The following is a 22,450-nucleotide window of genomic DNA, read 5'->3' as shown; positions in this document are numbered from 1 at the left end:
CCCCATGGCCCCCCCTTGTATCCGCGCCTGGCTGCGCGTCACGCCCATCGGTATCGTGACGATGGATATTGATCCGTGAATCAGGACGGCTTACCACTTACCAGTTAGGGGAAGTTGGGGCAATGCCGGAGTTGGGGCAAAGCCGAAATTCGAGATATTTCGAAAACCGTAAGACATGGATGCCACCTGTCAGTGATGCTCTGAAGCTTAAGTGACTACAATTATCGCATGTTTGTTACGAGTCGTCATTGGGAATACTTCGACTGTGAGGGCGCCAAGAGCGTTTTCAAGGTACGTTTCCCTTGTACTACATGCGCCTTTGAAGCTGCATTTCTTACTCATTATGCTACCGTTTGTCTGGCCAATTCGGTCAAGTAATCTTTAGCATGTCTTTGCATAAGTGTGCTGCCTATTTGAAATTTATACAGCACGTTGAAAAGTTATGGGCCTGCAAATGAAAGTATGGCTGGCTGGGGTAATGCCGAAAACGTGCGATTACGCACTTGTTAAAAGCACGCTACGTGGACTTTACTGCTGTAGAATAGCAACGCGTATTTTTAGTCACACAAATTACACTTTCAACCGACACAACGGCCTGTTACCTATAAGGAATAATTTACCTGGCATTTTCTTATTATATCACACAATTATAACTTCCAGTGTGCACCGCGTCCTCAAGCTCTTAAAACGCGTGTCAGCTTTGATGAATTCTGGATAAAGTTTGAGATAAACTGGCAAAACATCAATGTCGGCATTCCCCGTAGATCATTTATCCCATTTTCGGCTTTCCCCGCAGTCCGGGGCAACGCCGAAAAAGTCACTTCTTTGATATTTTTAGTTTGTGCGCTTAAGGGTATGCGAATTCATCAAATGCGCCTGGTATGTTTGAAAGGCAAAAGACTGGCCTCTCGAATGACGCCAACAAGAATAGCTTATGTTGTCTACCTTGCGTGCCACGGGCGTCAGAAAAAAAGTCTTCGGCGTTCCCCCAACTTCCCCTACCGATAGGGTTAGGCGATAGTGTTGGGATTGTTCGTGCACCCAAGAACTAATGATCGGCCAAAGTATGGAAAATTCTCCTCGAATCTGACCTGACCTGACCTTGCAGTAACGAAGCCAGCGACTGGATTCCAGAAGTTAACCTCCCAGGACCCAGAGTCGTATCCTAATCCCTGTTTAGCTGGAGCAGCAGCTGAAGCGTCGAACGTCTCGGCCATCCGGTTCATTAGCTCCAGCTCATCTGTGGCCGAAGTGACAGGTTCGGTCGTTAGACATTAGTCCGAGGACTGCACGAATGTTATTGGCACCGTGCCAGGCGTCACAGGGCTTCCTTTGGGACCTTGCGGGGGAGGGGCTGCCGAAATAGACGCAAGCAGGGACCTCCCGGTCAGATTGAGCCCGGTTTGGTAACGGGGCATATTCTAAACTGTGGATAGTGCCCAATAATGTACGTTTATCTACTTATATGATTTTCAACAGCTTTGTTCTGAATGTTAGCGATTGATTATTTGAAAAGAATAGGCAGCATCGTCTCAAGGCCGGCTTTTTCTGCGATATAAAATCAGTCGAGTCACTGGGATGTTGCATGCAAGTCTGTCAATAATCTTTCATTTCTTGAACCTCACAGGCTATAACAGCTACTGAGACTGAACAGTAGTCTATGCACTTAACCATTGTATCTTGTATCAGTCGTCCCTCTCTATAAAGTTTACATTAAATTTACTGTGTTAATGACTTACAGAGCGTTGTGTGCACGATTTGAGCATGCATTAGCTTTGAATTCGATAACTGGTGAAGCACTGGTTGCAACACTGTGTTGGCAACTGTCTGAAAGGATCTTTGGAGTGAACTTTTCAATACGCTGACTGAAAGACTAATCGCCTTTGATGCTTCCAACTTGCTGTAACACATTTAAACGATGTCAGTGTCTGTACCTACTTCTTGTTCTGTCAGACGCTGCACACATTTCAAACGTTTGTTTTCTCTTTAGGCGTACTTTGAAGTGAGCTTCAAAGTGTGTTCAGTTTGACTCAGATACCATTGAAGCACACAGCATCTCAATATAGGTCTCGTCAGCTGCTATTGTTTGGATGAAATGTCCTGTAGATCTGACGGTCGTCCCCCGCTCCCCGTCCTCGCCCCGCCCACTGTCCTCCGAAGCGGCTTTGCAGGGAGTGGGGCGGCCACTGGGGAGGGGGGATAGGAGGGGGGGACTGTTAGACACGTGCGATTTGTGAGGACGGTACTTTTCTCTCGGTTAGGTGAGAGGGTGGTCTGTCTCACGTCTGCCATTCAGCATGAATGGTTCAGCCGACCCGTCATACTCCGTCCCATTGAACCAAACCATTCGGTTCAGCTGTGATATCTGGCTGTCTGATTCTACCCGAATTTCATGGTCCAGCCGCAATGTCTTGTCCAACTGATTTGAGCGAATGAGTTTATGGCAAAGGACAAAGGTTAAGTTGTTCGCAGGTCATTGATGGGAAAAATGTAATGTGAAAATGCCACACATCCTGCCCTGAGTGCCCCTGGGGCCGAGCAAGCGGTGGGCGTACTCCGTGCCAGTTACGAAAGCAGCTCACTGCCATTAATCTTCATCAAAGATGCCACTACATCAAAGGCATCAAAGGTCCGATGAGTTGGGCTGGGCTAGCAGCTCGGCTTGTTTGCCCCTGAGGGACGTCCCTGACCCATTCTCACACCCAATCCTTCCCACTAGCTACCATTGACCACTGAGCGGTGACCAATGACCACTGACCAGTGACCAGTGACCACTGACCACTGACCAGTGACCAGTGACCACTGACCACTGACCACAGAACTTCTCTCGGCCCCGCGTGACCTCGGTCCAGCGTCCACCGGGCGCCGCATATTCTAGACATGACGTCATCGCGCGACCCACCCACAGCTCTGGTGACGTCAGCTGACCCACCTCGATGACGTCATGTGTCACGTGACCCGGACAAGGTCACCGTTCCACGAACACCGAGAGACGTGCTGGCAACCATCGTATTTCGTCGCTCGGCAGGGCCTACGATATAGCGTGACCCTATCTCACGTAGGTATAGGCACGGCATACATCATGCCCATGATGGCGTGGCCATGGTGATTGCCCGTGCCTCTGAGCGAGATTGTTGAGGATTTTCCTAATCCCACATGCCCTTTTTGGAGAGCAAGCATCACGCCCGTGAGATCCGAGGCGTGTTTGGTGGGCGTGAGCATAGGCAATTGGCCGGGTTTGGAGAGACGGTTCGTCGCCCACCGTATCTGTTGTTGGGCAGCGCTCCCGTGGTTCTCGTGTGACTGCGGGGGGAGGGGAAGGGGAAGGGGAGGGGAGGTGGCCGTGACACAGTGGTGCGTATAATGACTGGTGATAATGGGCGCTCACTGCCACAGGCTCTGGGGCTCCGTTTGTTGTGTCGAAATTTGGACTCGGGCTGACTGGATGTGTCAATGTGTCATGGCTCACAGGATTCGTGACGTCATTACTGTAACGATTTTTTTTTTCATACGGCCTCACCGGTGTGTGCTTTGAGCTAAAATAGGTACTTTTCCTCTTTAGGAGGCAAGAGTTTCTTTGCTGATATAAACCATTTCATGTCTGAGATGCTAGTATCATAGTTTAGGTTTTATTCGATTACGCGGCACAAACAAAAGAAGCTGAAACTAAAACAGCGTTGGGTATCCGTGAAAACGGTGGCAGCATGTGGCAGGTTCTAGCCTCAACTCGTTTTCTGTTATTCATCACCTCTTTACGTCATACCGATGTGTTGAGTCAATCACAACCGATGATGAATCCTATAGCTTATTACCGATTCCATCCGCCATGGCCTCCGCCACAGCCGGAAACTGGCTGCATATACGGCACAGAGCAGCGATCGGCGATAGGCGCGGCCCCCTGGTGACGTCACGCTCTGCCCCTGATGACGTCACAGTGCTGACCGGTTCTCACCGGGCTAGGCAGGTCTGTACTGCGGTGCAGTGGAAATGGGGTGCATTTGAAACGGTGGCTGATGAAACAGGACATTTAATTTTGATATGAGTGATTGTGTAGGTGACGTGCTTGGTTGTGGTGTCAGAGCTCTGCAATAGGAGACGGAGAATGCTGACCAGATATATTCATAAAAATCGAACTGAATGAGTCAGGTGACTGATGACTCATGATCTCCCTTCGTCTGTTTGACTGCTGAGTCAGAAGGATATTCTGCATTTTTATCCAGTCAGAGCGTTTTCTACAACTGACGTTGAGTCAGCCAGTCCCCTGCCAGTCTATTTGACCTCGATGTCAGACGATCATCAGAGGTCTGCATAGTGCACATTACTGCATATACTGGGTGTTGACTGCTGACTTCTGAATCAGATAACTGCAAGTCAGATGACCAGAGGTAGATATTTGTCATAATCCCGGAGGGTGTTTTTCAGCACTTGGTGAATGGTAGTGTCGAATTCCAGCGTAGAAAAGCACATGTAGGTACGCTTTCCGAACAGCATCACTCTCCTCTCGACTTGCAAAGCAGTTGGGCTCATGCCTGACGCCTCCGTGATCTAGACACTCTGTTGGCTGAGTAAAGGCCGATCGCCCACTGGTGGCAGTTCCTGCTCCTGGAACCACCCGCCACAGTGGGGTCACGACAGGAAAAAAACAAAGAAGAACAAAAAAAAAATTGTTGAGACCATGACCGATGGTCCGTCCCCTTCGCTGGCTCGTCTCTGACTGTCCTATATCCCGCGCTCCCCTCGTGCCTCCCGCCCCAGCCCGCCCGCTCCGCTTATCTCTCTCCCTCCCACCCTCCCTCCCTCTCCCTCGCTCTCTCCGGCATCTGTCTGCCCTCGCCCAACGCCTCTTAGCCGGGGGGCCGCTAAGTTGCCATTGGGCTCATGCCTGACGCCTCCGTGATCTAGACACTCTGTTGGCTGAGTAAAGGCCGATCGCCCACTGGTGGCAGTTCCTGCTCCTGGAACCACCCGCCAAACCCCGCCAAACGGAGCGACCACGCAATAGGCCACGTAGCTAATTGTAAGCTCCTAAGAGCTTCCACAGCCACTCGTAGTGTTCCCTAGAGATCGGGACCGGAACCATCCGGAGCGGTCTGCCCCCAAGGGCAGGAACCCGAGAGCTGGTCCAGCCCACTGTAAGCTCCCAAGAGCGCACAGCCACTCGCCATGCTCCCTTGAGCTTGCGACGGGAAAACCCCCGTAGCAGTCTGCCCCCGGGGCAAGGAACTCCCAAAAGCTTAACCAGCCAACTGCAAGTTCCCAATTGAGCCCCCACGGCCACCTATCATACTCCCTTGAGCTGCGCCAGGAAACGCCCGTAGCGGTCTGCCCCGAGGGCATTAAGCTCCCAAGAGCTCGCGCAGTCAAGTGGAGAGCTCCCGAGAGCTGCCACGGCCACCCGTCATGTTCCCTAGAGCTCGCGCAGGGGAAAACACCCGAAGCGGCCTGTCCTTAAAGGCAGAAAGCTCCCGAGAGCTTGTTTAGCCAACTTTAAGCTCCTAAGAGCTCTCGCAAATCGCAGCCATCCGTGATGCTCTCTTGCGCTCCCTAGAGCTCGTGGCATGAAACATACGTAGCGGTCTGCCCCCAGGGCAAAATGCTCTCAAGAGCTCGGAGCTCGCATAGCCAACTGTAAGCTCCCAAGAGCTCTCGTCAGCAACCTTAGAGCAATAAGCTCCCGAGAGCTCGCACGGTTACCCGTCATGCTCAATAGAGCTCCCGCTGTGAACACCCTTAGCGGTCTGCCCCCAACGGCAAGAGGCTCCTAAGAGCTCGCACAGCCAACTGTAAGCTCCCAGGAGCTCTCGACACGAACCCCATAGAGGCTTCCCCCGAGGGCAATAAGCTCCCAAGAGCTCGCACGGCCATCCGTCGGCTCCCAAGAGCTCGCGACAGTAACACCCGTATCCGTCTGCTCCCAAGGACAATAGGCTCCCGCCGGCTCGAGCAGTCGCTTGTGCTCCTAAAGCTTCCAACAGTAGCGCCTATGCGGTCTGCCCCCAAGAGCAATAGCTCTGAAGAGTTTGCGCAGCCACCCGTCCGGCTCCAACGAGCTCTAGACATTGGCACCCATAGCGGTCTGCCCCCAAGGGCAAGAAGCTCTCGCGAGCTCGCGCAGCCATCCTTCAGGCTCCCAATAGCTCTCTACAGTAGCACCCATAGCGGTCTGCCCCCAAGGGCAATGAGCTCCCGAGAGCTCGCACAGTAACCCGTCATGCTTCCTGGAGGTCGCGACAGAAAACTATCGTAGCTGCTAGCCCCCAGGGCAAGAAGCTCCAAATAGCTCGCCCGGCCACCGGTCAGGCTCCCAAGAACTCTCGACAACGGTGGCCTTGGCGGTCTGCACCAAGGGCAGTAGTACCCAATAGCTCGCGCAGCTCCCTTCGTCAGGCTCCCAGGAGCTCTCAACTTCAGCGCCCAAAACGGTATGTCCCAGGGCAAGAGCACCCAAAGCTCGCACAGCCACCTGACATGCCCCCAGAGCTCTCGACAGTAGAGTCACTAACGGTGTGCCCCCAAGGGCTATAAGCTCCCAAGAGCTCGCACCGCCAACTATGATCTCCCAAGAGCTCGCACGGCCACCCGTCATGCTCCCAAGAGCTCTGGACAGTAGCGCACATGCAGCCTGCCCTCGCACCGTCAACTATGATCTTCCAAGAGCTCGAAAGCCCCCGTCATTCTCCCCCAGGCTCCCGACAGTAGCATCCACGCGGTCTGCCCCCAAGGGCAATAAGCTCTCCAGAGCTTGCACAGCCCCAACGCCCGCACCGGTCAGATGACCGTATAGGTCGCCGGCAGATACAGATAGTCGGACGGGTCGCTCTGGCGCGTCCACACATCCGGAGCTCACACCCGCCGCGGCCCGCGGCCCGGTTGTGAAACGAAAGAATTGCTGGCACGCAGCCCGCCGAAAAAGGCAGCGCGTTACGCCCTCCTCGTCGATCCAGTGCCGGTCCCCGCACCGCCGCGACACGTGCGAACCGTCGCACACTGCCCGCAGATGGCCGAGCCGTTCGCGCCTACCCCCCCCCCCCCTGCGAATGACGAGGGAGGGGGGTGGCGAGCGCCCCTGTGTGTGCCGCCGCGCCACTCGAGCCGGCCAAGCGCCCGCCCTGTCACCGCGCCCTCCCCCTCCCCCACCAGGGATGGGGGGCGCGCAGCTGGGTGGACGCCGCCCCGCGGCGCATCCTCCAATCCAGTAATTAGACCGGGACCCGCGCGTTGGCCGCGCGGTGGACCTTCGGCCCATATCGCGTGCCCCTCCCCGCGCTGGGCGGTTGCGGCGCAGCGGGCGCGGACACGCGGCGGGCAGAGAGAACAGGGCGAACAGCAAACATCGGGTAAGATAACCGGACCTCTTACTCCCGCCCAAGGCGAAAAGCACACAGATCTGGGAAGAGAACCGGGCCGCTCCCGGCTACCAAGTACGGCCTTGGGTGTCGCTCCTTGAGGGTCAGGCGCGGCGGCGTCCGGCGAGCGCCAGGGGGCTCCCGACAGTGCCGCACCCAGTAGCTACGCCTAAGGGCAATAAGCTTCCAAGCTCGTAGGGCTGCCGTCGGTCCCACAGGCAAAGCTCCCAAGAGCTCGTACAGCTTCGGTCGCCCCAAGGGCAATAAGCTCCCAAAAGCTCGTACAGCTACCGTCGCCCCAAAGGGGAGCAAGCTCGCCCCAAGGGCAATAAGCTCCCAAGAGCTCATACAGCCGTCGTCGCCACTAGGTGCAATAAGCTCCCAAGAGCTCGTACCGCCTCAGTCGCCCCCAAGGGCAATAGGGCTACCGTCACCCCCAAGGGCAGCAAGCGCTAAGCTACCAAGAACACGTACAGCCACCGTCGCCCCCAAGGGCAGAAAGCTCTCCCCCAAGGGCAATAAGCTCCCAAGAGCTCGTACAGCCATCGTCGCCCCAAGGCCAAAGTTCCCAAAAGCTTGCGCGGCCATCGTCACCCCAAGGGCAAAGCTCACATGAGCTCGTACAGCGACCGTCGCCCCCAAGGGCAGCAAGCTCGCTCCCAGGGCAATAAGCTCCCAAGAGCTCGAACGGCCGTCGTCGCCCTCAAAGGCAAGCTTCAAGAGCTCGGACGTGTGCTGAAGCCTTCGAGGGCAAGCATCAAGCTCGCCCCCAAGGGCAATAAGCTTCCAAGAGCTCATACAGTCATCCATCGTCGCCCCCAAGGGCAGTGAGCTCCTAAGAGCTCATACGGCTACTGTCGCCTTCGAGGGCAGCAAGCTCGCCCCTAAGAGCAAAAAGCTCCTAACAGCCCGTACAGCCAACGTCGCCCCCAAGGGCAAGAACCTTCCAAGAGCTACCGTCACCCCAGGGGCAGCAAGCTCGCCCCCAGGGGCGATGAGCTCCCAAGCGCTCGTGCAGCCATCGTCGCCCCAAGGGCAATAAGCTCCCAAGAGCTCGTACAGCTACTGTCGCCTCAAGGGCAGAAAGCCCGCCTCCAAGGAAAAATAAGCTCCCAAGAGCTCGTACAGCCATCGTCGCCCCCAAGGGCAATAAGCACCCGAAGGCTCGTACGGTTACCGTCGCCCCCAAGGGCAATAAGCTCCCAAGAGCTTGTACAACCATCGTCGCCCCCAAGGGCAAAGCTCCCAAGAGCTTGTGTAGCCTCAGTCGCCCCCAAGGGCAACAAGCTCCCAAGAGCTTGTACAGCCATCGTCGCCCCCAAGGGCAATAAGCTCCCAAGAGCTCGTACGGCTACCGTCGCCCCCCAGGGCAGCAAGCTCGTCGCCCCCAAGGGCATTAAGCACCCAAAGGCTTGTACGGTTACCGTCCCCCCAAGGGCAATAAGCTCCCAAGAGCTTGTACAACCATCGTCGCCTCAAGGGCAAAGCTCCCAAGAGCTTGTACAGCCTCAGTCGCCCCCAAAGGCAATAAGCTCCCAGGAGCTTGCACAGCCATCGTCGCCCCCAAGGGCAATAAGCTCCCAAGAGCTCGGACGGCTACGGTCGCCCCCAAGGGCAGCAAGCTCGCCCCAAGAGCAATAAGCTCCCAAGTCGCCCCCAAGGGCAAGCTCCCAAGTCGCCCCCAAGGGCAATAAGCTCCCAAGAGCTTGTACAGCCATCGTCGCCCCCAAGGGCCATAAGCTCCCAAGAGCTCGTACGGCTACCGTCGCTCCCAAGGGCAGCAAGGTCGCCCCCAAGAGGAAGAAGCTCCCAAGAGCTCGTACAACCATCGTCGCCCCCAGGGCAAAGCTCCCAAGAGCCCGTGCAGCCTCAGTCGCCCCCACGAGCAAAGCTCCCGAGAGCTCGTACAGCCTCAGTCGCCCCCAAGGACAATAAGCTCCCAGGAGCTTGTACGGCCGTCGTCGCCCCCAAGGGCAATAAGCTCCCAAGAGCTCGTACAACCATCGTCGCCCCCAAGGGCAAAGCTCCCAAGAGCCCGTGCAGCCACAGTCGCCCCCAAGGGCAATAAGCTCCCCAAGAGCTTGTACAGCCATCGTCGCCCCCACGGGCAATAAGCTCCCAAGAGCCCGTGTAGCCTCAGTCGCCCCCAAGGGCAATAAGCTCCTCAAGAGCTTGTACAGCCATCGTCGCCCCAAAGACAATTAACTCCCAAGGGCTGTAACAGCTACCTTCGCCCCCAAGGGGCAGCAAGCTCGCCCCCAAGGGCAATAAGCTCGAGAGCTAGGACAGCTACTGTCGCCTTCAAGGGCAGGAAACTCCCAAGAGCTCCCACGGCCGCCCGTCAGACCCGCGATAGTGGCGCCCGTAGCGGTCTGCCACCCTCCCCCCCCCCGGTCATCCCGCGGCGCTTGCCCGGTCGCCACCGGCGCTCTGCTCCGCAGCGCACCCTGCCGAAGCTTGTCTAAGCTCGTTCTTATCAACCAGGAAGCAGGGATAGAAGAAATAGCGTTTCTCGTCCCCCGAGCAAGTGATTGTTCAAGCTGTCCAAGCCAGTGTAACCTTCGTTCAACCATCTCCCGAAATGAACATAAGACAAAACGGAATTCCGAAGGTCCAATCCCAGGTGACACCACTAATCGGTCCGCGGCGTCGCATTGCATTCTGCCAACAACCAGCGACCCGCACCACTCGGTCAAACTGACCCTCGACCGCTCACGCGGCTGCTCCTCGCCCGGCAAAGGCGGTCAAGCCACGCAAGACGCGGGCACGTCAGAGCCCGCGTGGTCCGGAACAGCGACAGCCGATAGGTATCCGTGGTGTGCCTGCGAACCGACGGCGCGCCGCTGCGCGCGCTTTAGGTCTGTAAAAACTCAATAAGACATCATCTGGGACACCACGATCACCCCGTTCCGGAAGGGTCACTGCCCCCTCGACTCTCCCTCAAACACCATGTTCCTTTCTCCTTGGCCCTGTCCCACTGCCCGTCCCATGACTCCAGCGGACAGTCACCCATGCCCCAGCTGTGAGCCATGCGGCCGGGCGCCGCCATACGACACCGTGACCGATAAGGCCGGGCTGTTTACTTTATGGGTCTCCGCTGCCCGGTCCGCCGCGCCGCGGCGCCGGCGGGCCCGTGGACCGCGCGGACAAAGGGAGGGCCATTCCCGTTTTTGAGCGGTATTTCACTCGATGCTGCTACCACGCTGCTATCGCATTTTGCGAGCTGAAGTCACACATGTGACGACATTTTGGCAGGGTTGGAGATACGGATGTACGGATGTCATGGAAACCCAATTAGCACGTGTGATAGCGCACGCTGGCAGCGGCCGTAAACAGGGCCCTGGCCCGGCGCCTAGATCTGGCTGCGTGCGGCGTGCTTCGATGACGTCACCCACCCGGCTCCGCTCGCTCAGCCGGAGCGCAGGGGTTAAGCGCCGCTGCACCGTTGCAGCGCGCAGCGATACCAGGGTGCAGGTGGTCACGGGCCAACCTGATATCAGCCCTGAAAATGTCACCCGAGGTCACCAAGTCACTGACCGCGTGCCCCCAAGGGTACCGCACCGCACCCACCAGCCCCCAAAGGCTTCAAAGACCAACCAGCAGGCCCCTCAGCCGCTGCCACACTCAATATGCACAGGGACGTCTGACCCCGTCCCGCTCCCCCGCCACAGTCGGCAGTCGCGCTGGCAACCAGTCACCGAACTGTGACAACAGGAGACAAGAACAGAACAGAAGGCAAGCGCTAACCCACAGTCTGGGTCCTCACGGAGCGCTCCCACGACCACAGCTGCCGCGGTGGCGCGCTTCAAGCGTCCAAAAGCTCTTGACGAAGCAACGAAAAAAAAAAAAAACGTCCACAACCGTCTCTCCCAAGCCGATATTGCCAGCCTATTCGATTTGTAGCACGAGATGTCGGACAACACCATCCAGATTAGACAGCGCGTGACTCCGCAATAACGCAAGTCGCGCGAATTCTGTCTACCCGCTGATTATACATCGACAGCTGACAGCCATGACAATAAGCTCCCAAGAGCTGGAAAGTGGCGCCTTCGCGGTCTGCCCACAAAAGCATCCCTGCTCTCGAGAGCGCAGGTTACTGCGCCCATCAAGCTGTCGCGGCACCCGGCCAGTTACACAACAGCGAACTCGGCCCTTCGCTTACCTGTAGTCAGTGGCATCTACTGACAAACCTCGCGTCATGAGTCGTCACAGGCGGTTGGTTCTCTGCCTCCCAGCTCCTGCGCTGCGCTGAATCGCAAGGCACCGCCCTTCTGAGTAGGTACCATGCCACCACTCCCTCTTTCGCCGTCACTATTCATAGCCTCTCTGTCACTCCGAGTGTCACACAACGAGAGAACAAAAAAAAATTGTTGAGACCATGACCGATGGTCCGTCCCCTTCGCTGGCTCGTCTCTGACTGTCCTATATCCCGCGCTCCCCTCGTGCCTCCCGCCCCAGCCCGCCCGCTCCGCTTATCTCTCTCCCTCCCACCCTCCCTCCCTCTCCCTCGCTCTCTCCGGCATCTGTCTGCCCTCGCCCAACGCCTCTTAGCCGGGGGGCCGCTAAGTTGCCATTTGTGTCTCAGCTGTAATTGGAGCAACCTCTGGAGCATTATTATATGGTAACCTTTGAATTTCAAAACCCCTAATTCTCCACCCCTCTAGATGATGCCTCATGCCGGTTCGGAGACCTGTCTTCCTTCGACCGACTGGGAAGTTTATAGTTCATCTGTAAGTGTTTTCCGCTCGTAAACTAACTGTCTGATAGTGTCTGAATCTGCTGCTTGCTGACATAGCCTCTCCCGTTGGGCGAATGACGACGACGAAGGTCTTGCTGACCACTGACCTTCCAGAGCACTCGCCGACATGTCATGCTAAATGTTACAGCCATAACCGCTGAGAAAGCTGGAACATCATCCATATTCGAACGACATTTTTACGCCTTGTTTCTCGGACTGGCCTCGTCCGGCGCGCTTCCCGTCTGCTCGTGTCCAGACATTTGCCGTTTATCATGGAGCTGTTAAAAAGCGGGCCGTGCCGTCTGTTGGCCGTCGTCGTCTGCTGTCTGTCTGGAGAGAGCCGGGGTAAAGCCCGGGGAGCTGTGCTGAATATTGGAGCTGGCTGCAGCAGAGACGACCGGGTGTGTTCCAGTTGAATTCTCTGAGAGGCGGAGTGATGCAACATGACTCTAATTAATGGCTGAGTGGCCCTAGTAAAATTGATATTTTCTTGCTTCATGCCAGTTGGGAATGGGATCATAAACAACTTCTATACGCGTGTTGTATGATTGTTGTGATACAACGCGATTGTTGTATTGTTGTTGTAATGGCTAGATGCTCTTTGACAGGGCCAATTAATCGGTTTACGAAGCCTAAACCTCCGTCTGATGCGTGTTTTTACGTCAAAATGGCGACTGAGCTGACTATTGGTATAGTCACTACTCACTGACGTGTAGCCATTTGTGATATTATGCCCACATGACCAGAGTGCACTCGACAGTTCGGTGGACGGCCGCGTCGTCTGGCGTCGCTGGGTCACGCACGTGTGATCGGTCACGCTCCATCGGATAGGTCACGCACTCGTCCGACGCTGCGCCCGGGTGGTCGATTTGTCGCGAACGCGGCGCGCTCGGCACGTCTGCAAGATAGAAATCGGCGGCGTATCTGTCCCTGGGGCGAGCCCTGAGGCGGCGGACGTCGACCGGGCTCTGCCGAGGATCCGCTCTCTCTTGGCTCGACGGGAGGTAGTCTGAGTTTATGGCTGCTCTCTTGGCTGGTGACGTGTGTGCGGAGCCGTATAGCAGCTAACGGCGAAAGTTGCGCTTCGAAGGGCCGACAGCCAGACAATGGTCCTGTCATTGGAAGTTTCCAGTCCAGCCGCGACGAAAATTTGTCGATGGCTGTCGAGATTTAGTTTCAATCAGGAAGGAGTCAGGAGGCGTCTTTAAGGAGACATGTTCGTAGTTAGCTTTCCTTTTTGCATGAGAGGCTCTCAAACTGAGATAAACGGGCTTACGCAATCCCAGTTTTGTTGAAGAGCTGTTATAGCTGAATTCACTTGGCAAAAACTGAAGGGCTAATGAAGCAATGAACATATGCCGTTCGGTCCTTTTTGTTTCCTAGTCTTTGTTATTCCCCAAAGTAAATAAGAATAAGTTACATCCCTTTCTCGTTATCACTGACCAAAACAAGATTTGGACATGAACACTAAGCGCTTGAACAGTATTGTGTGCTGAGTGCGCAGCAGCTGTCCTTGCAAATGCAATCAGGCCCAGGATGGAGCCAATTGTATGCAATGAAGTTGCCAATGATGCAGCGCGCTGCGACCGTCTGCCAACTGACGCAAGGTGACGTTAAAATCGTCCATGCTACGGGTCATGTCGTCACACCTCATCGCTGATTGGTGGTGTCAGGACAACGTCATGGGTGTGGAAACAGCGGCCGAAGGCGGAACAGAAGGGGCGGCCTACCTGTCAGAAGTGCTCCGAGACGAGCCTGAGCCTCGACCAGCCAGGAGCTGCCAGATTTGTGACGTCACATTGACGTAATGTGGCCTATCTACACCTGGGTAGGCTCTGTCGGCAGTCTGCGGTCTGCGCATCAGTCTGTCCCGAATTAGATGGTTTATTTAGGCGTGCAGGCGATAAACTGCATCACGTTTGGTGGGGCTGCGCCAATCCAAAATCCGCCCATGAGCCCTGACCGAAGCGCCCGCTACCACTGATCTGAAATAAAAAGCGCTTTTCGAAGGTGGCTTCTAATTCTGTTTCGTCAGGCCCTGTCCATTTCTTGGCAGATGTATTTTAACTGATGATATGTTCCTCATTGCTGACATATTATCAACTGACATCTGTCTGAAGTTTCCAGACTACCGTGACCGTTCTCGACATTTTTGACATTTAATTAATAACGCTGTGACGTTTCTGGCGATATTGGGACACATGTGACGCGCCGTGACGTTGCGGTATGCGCTCCTTCGCGCAGCATTTTGTGACGTGCGCCACTTCTGGCGTGAAAAGCGGACCACTGCTAACGAGCCGATGACCAGTGAACTGTGTCGGACAAATACCGCGGGCGTCAGCACTCTCTGAGAGAAGTTGAACGGCGACGGTCAGAAGCGTAGAAAAAATCGGTGCGACACCAAATAATTTTTAATCTAACAATCTTCGAATACGTGTTTCAAAAAGGAAAGCAAGTTTTCTGCTTTTCCAGCTCCCACTTGCATTTCTTTGGAAATATCGCACATTGGAAATAAAGCGTAGATTTTCATGCCTTTGCCTTTTCATGCCTTTTCATGCCTTTTTTGCAGTTTTTACTAACGTTTTGCTTACTTTAAACTATATCATTATGTGGTCCCTTACAAACTGCCAGTATTAACTTGTGAAAATGTGGCTTCTTGATAGGCGATAGCTATCATTTTATTGCGCAGATCGATTGTTACCTAAGGCATTTAAGCTTTGTAGTGTGTCCAGTATTCCACTCAGGTATGCTGGCCAATAAATTGATGGCGGTCGCCGTGTGCACTGTGCACTGTGTGCGTGAGTTACTGCTGCGTGCCGGTGCAGCGTGTGCCGCGTGAAACACCGCCCGTGGCCGCCGTCACGCGCTGCGGGGGTGCCCACTCGTCTGCTGAACCCACGTGTCTGTGTGGTGACCTGACCGGCGGCACCGCTGGTCTGACCACGTGACCAGACCAGCCGAACTGGGCCGGGCTGGGCCACCGGTACAGCCGACTCCCTCGGCGATAACGGTGGTGTAGGATTCTGCAATAGACGATTCCGCCTAAATTTATCTCCTCTCCTTGCAGAGGCGACCCCATTTATAGTGCCGAGGACTTTCGTTCTTCCCTGTCTAAATTTGTGTAGGAATCCCTGCTTGCCCTAGCTCGATAAGTGTTTATTGCTGTGCAGTGTGAGCAGTGTGGAAACGCTTGGGCCGTTTTTGTTTTGGTCGTCGTCTTTGATTGATCCAGGAGACCTTTTTTCAGTGATTGCTTTTCTTTGATTACTACGTTTTGACTTGTTGGGTGGTCCTTGAGAAGTGCGATTGAGTGCTATCGAACAACTTGTCGGTATTGTAATATCGCGATAAGCTTTTCTGTCTGTTACGTAATCTGAATGAAGGAATGAATGACTTATCTGATGCTGAATGAATGAAAACTTACCTTCGCCAGTTACGCAACATTCTTTAACAAGTCGTTATTGGATCCGAATATGCGGCTCCACAGGAAAGTCGTCAATGGATCCGAATCCACGCGTAGGTGTGGATTGTGGATCTCGTAATGCGTAGTTAACTATCGTTGCACGTCAGGATGTGACGTAAAAAAGCTGTGTTAAAAGAGAGATTGATTTCCGACAAATAAATAAGATACGATCATACGCGGTAAGAAGGACAGATGATAATTGTCACTTCACAATACGTGCTTTTACGTCTTTGCTGGTCCGTCCTGCCGTCCTGGCCTCCACGATCTACGCGACAATATACGCCACGTGCCGTTTATTTTCCTATACCGGTGACAATCCCCCACATAACGGTGTCATACCGGTGCAACAATTCATTTGTCCTTCGGTCCACCACTGAACGAGTTGACGTGCGATCGTTGCTGACTCAGGTCTCTGGGACCGCACACAATAGTTGAGGCCGTTACAACACACTGTTCTGGCTTTCACAGCCTGCCTTTAGTTACTTCTGGCTTATGGGATTTCTTGGGAACGGGTCGCTTATGCTGTCACGTCTGAGTGACAACCGCCTTTAGAGAAAAGTCGGCGTTTTTTTTCTGTGAAGGTACGTTTTTTATCGTAGTTTTCTTCCAACTAAAGATGTTTTAAGATGACATCTTTTTCGAACGGCTAACCATTCATCTAAACGGCTCAGCCTTACACGGCACCTTTCGTCCTTTTTGGTCTTGAAAAAGGTGCATATGTAATCGCGTTCTTCTGAATCAGGGCTGTCTATCATGTTTTATGGTGTTCCGTGAAAAAAGCAATAATAACGAGGCATAAAAACTTAAAGAAGGTAAGAATAGCCTCCACATCATGGTAATTTACATCAGTCTGAGTTGAGCATATTTAAATCGCCCAACAATCAGCCGAAATGTCATCTCACAAAAAATGACTCATTTGACCGAGGTCAAAGAGATGACCTCTGTTTGTTCCGCGAGTCTCTCTATCGCGGTATGCACCCTCCCCCTGTTTCGGAATGATCCAACGTGTCTATATGATCCACTGATTCAGCTTACCCGGCGCATTGGACCAGCTGGGAATATATTGGTCTGAACAGCGGACTGCATGCCCAACCCTGACCTTCTCTGGGCCTGGAGAGCAGGCCAATCGATTCCAGCTGGTGAATGGCTGCGGCGAATTCAGAGCGACGGGTGCGGCCAATTCCACGTCCCGGGCGGGATTTGCACACACTAGGCCGGGCTTGGACAGTCGAGGTGTCCAGAAATTCATTCTGGTTCAATCGATTCTGCATCCTGCCATACGAATGCCTATTGCCTGAGAACCTCCTGAGCTACATATTTCTTATAAATAAATAAAAGATGGCACATTTTAAAGAGTTATAACATTTGGTCCTAAACTATGATGCAAGATTTTACGAAACTGACTAACCGGTCAGAATTTCTCTGTCATAATTTGACATTTGGGAGCATATGTAATGCAGTTTCCATTATCTGCCTTACTGTTCAACTCAGCCCAATGTATTATGTATGTGTTGTGTGCGTCAGTGTTGTGAACTGCTTTACATTTCGCCCGCTTGATGAAAGTTGCACGATGCTGTGCCTGACGTGTTTTTCTCTGCGTCTACGGCATTGAACATAAACCAGTGCGTGCGCCTGACTTGTTTTTCTTTGCGTCGTTAGGATCAAGCGTATTCTCATTTCTCAGTGCCAACTTATTTGCCTTGCTTCCACAAAATGTACCTTACTCTCAGCGTTGACTATTTCACTTTGCGTTCACAGGACCAGACGTACCCGACCCACCACGTTATCCAGCCGGAGGTACCGCCTGGATCCTTCACACGACGGCTCTCCATCAGAAAATCGCGCAAAAAACGCAAGGTAGGTCGGCCAGTCTGCCGCACACATCCACTCTAGAGCTTTGGTATCGGTGGTTTCGATTGAATTTGATGGTCATGAGTCCAGGGTTGTATACGACTCAATCAATAGCAATCAATTCAATCACGACAAATTTGGGAAACCAATCAAATCAATCAAGTCAAAGCAGCTTTTGGGAATTGATTCAATCGACTCAAACGCGACAATGAAAGGAATCAATCAACTCAATCAAACGACTCAAACCAAGATATACATTAGGTTTTTTGCCCCACCAACTTGGAAAAGTGTCCATAGCAGTCTGGTGTACCTACCTACCTACCTACCTACAGAAGAAACAAAAATATTGTCATTTAAAATTATAAATTGCCATGCCATTCAAAGTTTCTATGTAATAAGGAAGGATACCTAGAGATGGACAGGTGGATCATGATATTGAGGTTCAATGGGTAGAATTGGAGCAGAAGTTTCATTTAATGGGTGCAAAATAACCCAGTAGTTGACTTCAACAAACGCCCCTTAACCCAAATCACCACCTTTCACCTAAAAGTTGTCAATTTAATTTTGACCATATTCCAGCTAAGTCATCAGGCCATCTACCCCATGTAAAGCCCCAGTCTGTCTCTTATGTGAGTTATGCGGAGCTCTTCTGAATTGAACCCTGAACATAATGAAACTAGCTAGGTTACATGCCACACTGACACCATATTGATATGAAAGCGTTGAAAATGTGCTACAAATTTGACAACTTCATTAGGTATGCTTTATGAAGACAGCAGGAAAGCAGGTAGGTACCTACTTACCTGCCTAGATGTGTCACTGGCTACCAACAGTACCAACGAAGGTAGATAGGTTAGTTATATGTGAAGAATTCAAAACATTTTATTTCAATACAATTTGAAACTGTTAGGACTGGGGGATAGGGATGAGCATTAAAAATATTAAAAGGAAATGGAAAGGACAGGGACTCTGGAACCACAGGATAAGTTAACCCGCGCCCCACTGGGGTCTGTGTATAACACGCCCTACTGGGGGGGGGGGGGGGGGGGGGGGGGGGCTATTCATAGCCCCCCCCTCCTAACTCCGAAACTACTGGGCCGATCGTCAAAATTCAAACGGCGTCTGATAGCCCCGGAAAAACTGTCGAGCGAAACCTAATTTCATTGACCTCGAGGTCACCGATGACGTCACAGGTCAGGTCAAAGTAAAAATTATTAGCACTTTGGCTTGTTCACATTTTGGGCTCTGGCCGCCGTCTTACAAGTCAGATCAGGCTCATTTTTGGTTTCCACACTCGTGAACAGATGCTCTAGATACCTTGAGGGTACCAAACTTGTACTTTGATTTTCAGGTCAGGGTCAGGTCATCACAGGTCACGAAAATATTATATCATGCGTCGGTCACGTGACACATGTTTTATGGTCCATTTAGGCCATAGATTTCGAATTTGATGTCGTCTATGTCATTCGAGGTCATTTTGAGTCGAATTTAGCTTAGGTCAGGTCACTTTCAGGTCAAAAAAGGTCAAATTTTGAAGTTGAAATTTTTCAACAAAAAAGGTGTCTATTGGATGCAGTTTGAGCTCAGGAACACGATGGTGCCATTTATATTGGTGTACGATGCCAAATACGTACTAAAAAATTGGTTTGAAAAATTAATAATTGTGAATTTTTTGCAATAATGCGTATAACTTGGCCATTTTTGAAGATATTTAGCTAAAACTTGCTAGAGTTAGTCATAATCATGCGTTCTGTCACATATATTCCGATTTTTTCGAAAAGTCAAAAACCTTTTGAAAAAAATATAAAAATATAAATTTTGAATATTATTATATAAAATTTTCGAAATTTTCAAAATTTTGAAAATCCGAGATGGCAGTTTGATAGCGCGATCAATTCTGAGTTCTTTCATGCAAAGAAATTGGATCTAGCTTAAAAACTGAGCTCTTGGGAGCGATTGCCGTGGTTCAATGTTTTGCGTCGAAATCGGACGAACATGACGTCACTCTGACGTCATTTCCGGCCGACCTATGGTAGCTACGAAGTTCAAATTTTGACACAAGGTGTCAAATTGATGCAGCCGAAGGTACTGAAAGTTTGGCGTCGATCCGTCAAGCGGTTTGGAAGTTATTGCAGAAAAACGGGAGGGGGGGGGCTATAAATAGCCCCCCCCAGTGGGGCGCGGGTTAAGGACAAAGGTAGAAGAACAAGGAAAATTAAATGCCGTTGGTGCGACTGCGAAAAACAAAGAAAACGTTTTGCCAAGAAGTATGCTAAGCTTTTATAAATCCTTATCTACGTCTTTTGATTTTTTGGTAAGATGACGTCATTGGTTATCATGTACTGTAGTATGGTAGATCGTCATAAAATAAATCGGTTGTACAACACCAATTTCGTTTTAATTATTATTTCATTTGAAATAAAACCACTTAATAATATTCGGTAAAATATTTTAAGGAAAATGAAATATATTAAATATGTTATGCCTAGGCTCTCAGGAAAAAAGGATCAACAAACGTTCTGCTGCAAATTAAACAATGCAGCAAATTAGCTATTAATGTAAACGTAATTAGCGAAACGAAAACGGCGCTTTTGTTTCAGTTATTTTTGTGGGGGTTATTTATAGAGTTCAGTGGGTTGTTTCTGAGGAGATGTGGAGATGTGAATTAGTAATTAATCACACTTTATTAGTATATAGGGACTTGCACTTTATCATCTGGATTAAAAAAAAAGTTTCCTGCTGAGTGCAGAAAGGTAGGTAGGTGCATCGCCAGGTTCTATCACAGAATTGGAGCAGTTATTGCAGTTGAAAGTCAAAGTTGGCTGTTCATGTTTAGGCCCTGTTCTTTATTTGGCCATCTACCCCATATTGCAGTTATGATGACAAGCAGTTTTCAGTGTAGTTTTGTGATCTTTGATGTCATCAATTGGTGTCATTATTTTTTCGTCAACTAAAACTTATTTCAACTTTCCATTCAATCGACTCAATCATACGAGTCACTCTAATTTTCGGGAATCAAATCAGTCAACCAGTCGCTAAAGTCAAACGAGTCAGTCAACTAGTCATCTCGAAAAGTCAATCGACTCAATCCAATCAACTCAAAATACGCGTTGAATCAAATCAATCAATTCAATCGACTTGATTGGTATACAACCCTGGTCATGACATCCAGAACCCTGTTCAAATGCAGTTTAGCTGAAATGCAGCGGAACAACGTAATTGGTAGGTACTGTCTGTTGTCTAGTGCAAGCAATGTTTAAGCTTGCGATGACTCAGGCGAGACCTTAAGTTGAGTTTTGCTCAGTCCCGTAAATGAAACTGTGGACCTTTGACCAGAAAGCTATCATTCCATTTGTGGAGTGGGCATTATCTGAAGCACGCGTGTTTACCTATTACTAATACCGATTAGAACCATGTGCAGACTTTTCAGCCGTCTCCTAGCTGAGTATCCTCTGACCCCGAGGTCACTTTAGGGTCCATTGGCGACCCCGAGTACGTCCCCACTTCAGCAGGCCACTCCGCCTCACAGAGCAGTATCGTGTACCGTGATGATAGTCGCATGTCGTCCACCTGCTTTTAACACGGCTCGTTAATGAGGGTCATCATGGCGAGCTGGTAGACACGCTGCAGAAACAACTTCATCACATTTGGACAAGAAATTAGACACGGTGCACCAACAGCTTCATCACATTTAGGCTGCAATGCCATCCTCGTGTGAAGTGCTTCAAAGGCTCGGACACAGCTCTGAATAAAAATATAGTATTATGCTGTTAAGACTTAAGACTTAAGACTGTAGTTTTATGTATAGTGTAATCCGTGTGCCGTGCTGAACTGCTGAAAAATATCAAATTCTTGCGCTGGGCGCGCAGCAGGCCGGCACTTTGTGCAAAACATCCCGCTATGAGTCAACATGGCGATTATGTTTCAGTGTAGCTGTCGAGTTGGTTACCTCTTACCAGTGCGTGATTCATAGTCAGCCTGTTTCAGCTCTGAACGTCGATTTAGTTGCGGTCGACTGTGACTAAGTATGATATTAGTTAGATCATGCTATCGCTCGTTACGGAATGTCCAGCTGTATTGGGGTAGGCTGGACTGAAGAGACGATAAAACCGGAAAAATATGTAACTCTACTCAGGCCTCAGGGTATAGGTTGAATTAGACTCTACTCTCTGAACAGCGATAGGCAGCTCCGGACGGGTTCGACAGCAAGGGGGCGAGCTTTGAAGCGAACCTTCTTCAGCACTGCCCGAATTATGGAAGTTCTTTTTATGACGCAAATGAAATTAAGCGACCATTTTTAAGGATCGTCTCCTTTAAATTGTCCGTAGCGCAGGCTTGATACAAGCTTAGTTTTATGTTGAAAGCGAGACCCTATCAGGAGCAGCCGAAACTACGAAAGTTAATCCTCCAAAGAAGATGCAGAGTAGAGTTGCAAAATTTCCCCCAAAGGCTGCTACCGGCACCGCCCCGCCCCACAAAAAATTTCTGGGATACCGGCATGCTACCACGACCCAAGCAAAAACACCACCAAATTACCGGCATACTAAAAAAAAACTGCAATGTTGATTCCAGCTTACCCCTACAAGAGATGCCACACTTTGGCAATTTCAGTACCCATCCCATCCCAGTTCCCACCCAGCAGCCACCCAATGTCCAACCTAACTACGAACAGGATGATTTTGGCTCAGTTGGCCCCACAAATACCCACAATTTTGAAACTCAGTTCCAGTCTATAACTGTTAAAATATCACGTGTAATCAAAGAGGCATTGCCTACAAAAAAGCAGTAAGAAAAAAAGCATAAAAAAGCAATGACAAAAATAACTTAAATTACTGAATTGTTTCTGAAGACTGGACAGTTCAAGATAGCAGTAATCACATTAACATTTCAGAGGTGTTCTACTATTCCACATTCTCCTAAAATGTTGCAGGAACCTACCAACCAAAATCAAATTTTGACATCTAGATGGCCACAACATAAAAAGTACCTACAGATTCGGCCATGTGCCTGAGGAAGCGAGATCAACACCTTTTTTTCCTTTTCGCCATGGCT

The 22,450-nt window shown here is 51.3% G+C and overlaps 1 protein-coding gene across 3 annotated transcripts in view; it reads left to right on the top strand.

Moving 5' to 3' along the window:
- LOC122374006 (protein numb-like) overlaps positions 1-22,450 on the top strand; it is a 70,578-nt gene that overhangs the window by 7,415 nt on the left and 40,713 nt on the right. For all 3 annotated transcript variants that reach the window (XM_043352500.1, XM_043352499.1, XM_043352501.1), the window contains exon 3: positions 17,306-17,404. In XM_043352500.1, the coding sequence (XP_043208435.1) occupies positions 17,306-17,404 (99 nt within the window). The remainder of the gene's footprint in view (positions 1-17,305; positions 17,405-22,450) is intronic.

Source organism: Amphibalanus amphitrite, unplaced genomic scaffold, assembly GCF_019059575.1.
Source record: "Amphibalanus amphitrite isolate SeventyFive unplaced genomic scaffold, NRLGWU_Aamphi_draft 001586F_arrow, whole genome shotgun sequence".
Lineage (NCBI taxonomy): Eukaryota > Metazoa > Arthropoda > Thecostraca > Balanomorpha > Balanidae > Amphibalanus > Amphibalanus amphitrite.
This window is presented reverse-complemented; position numbering and strand designations above follow the sequence as displayed.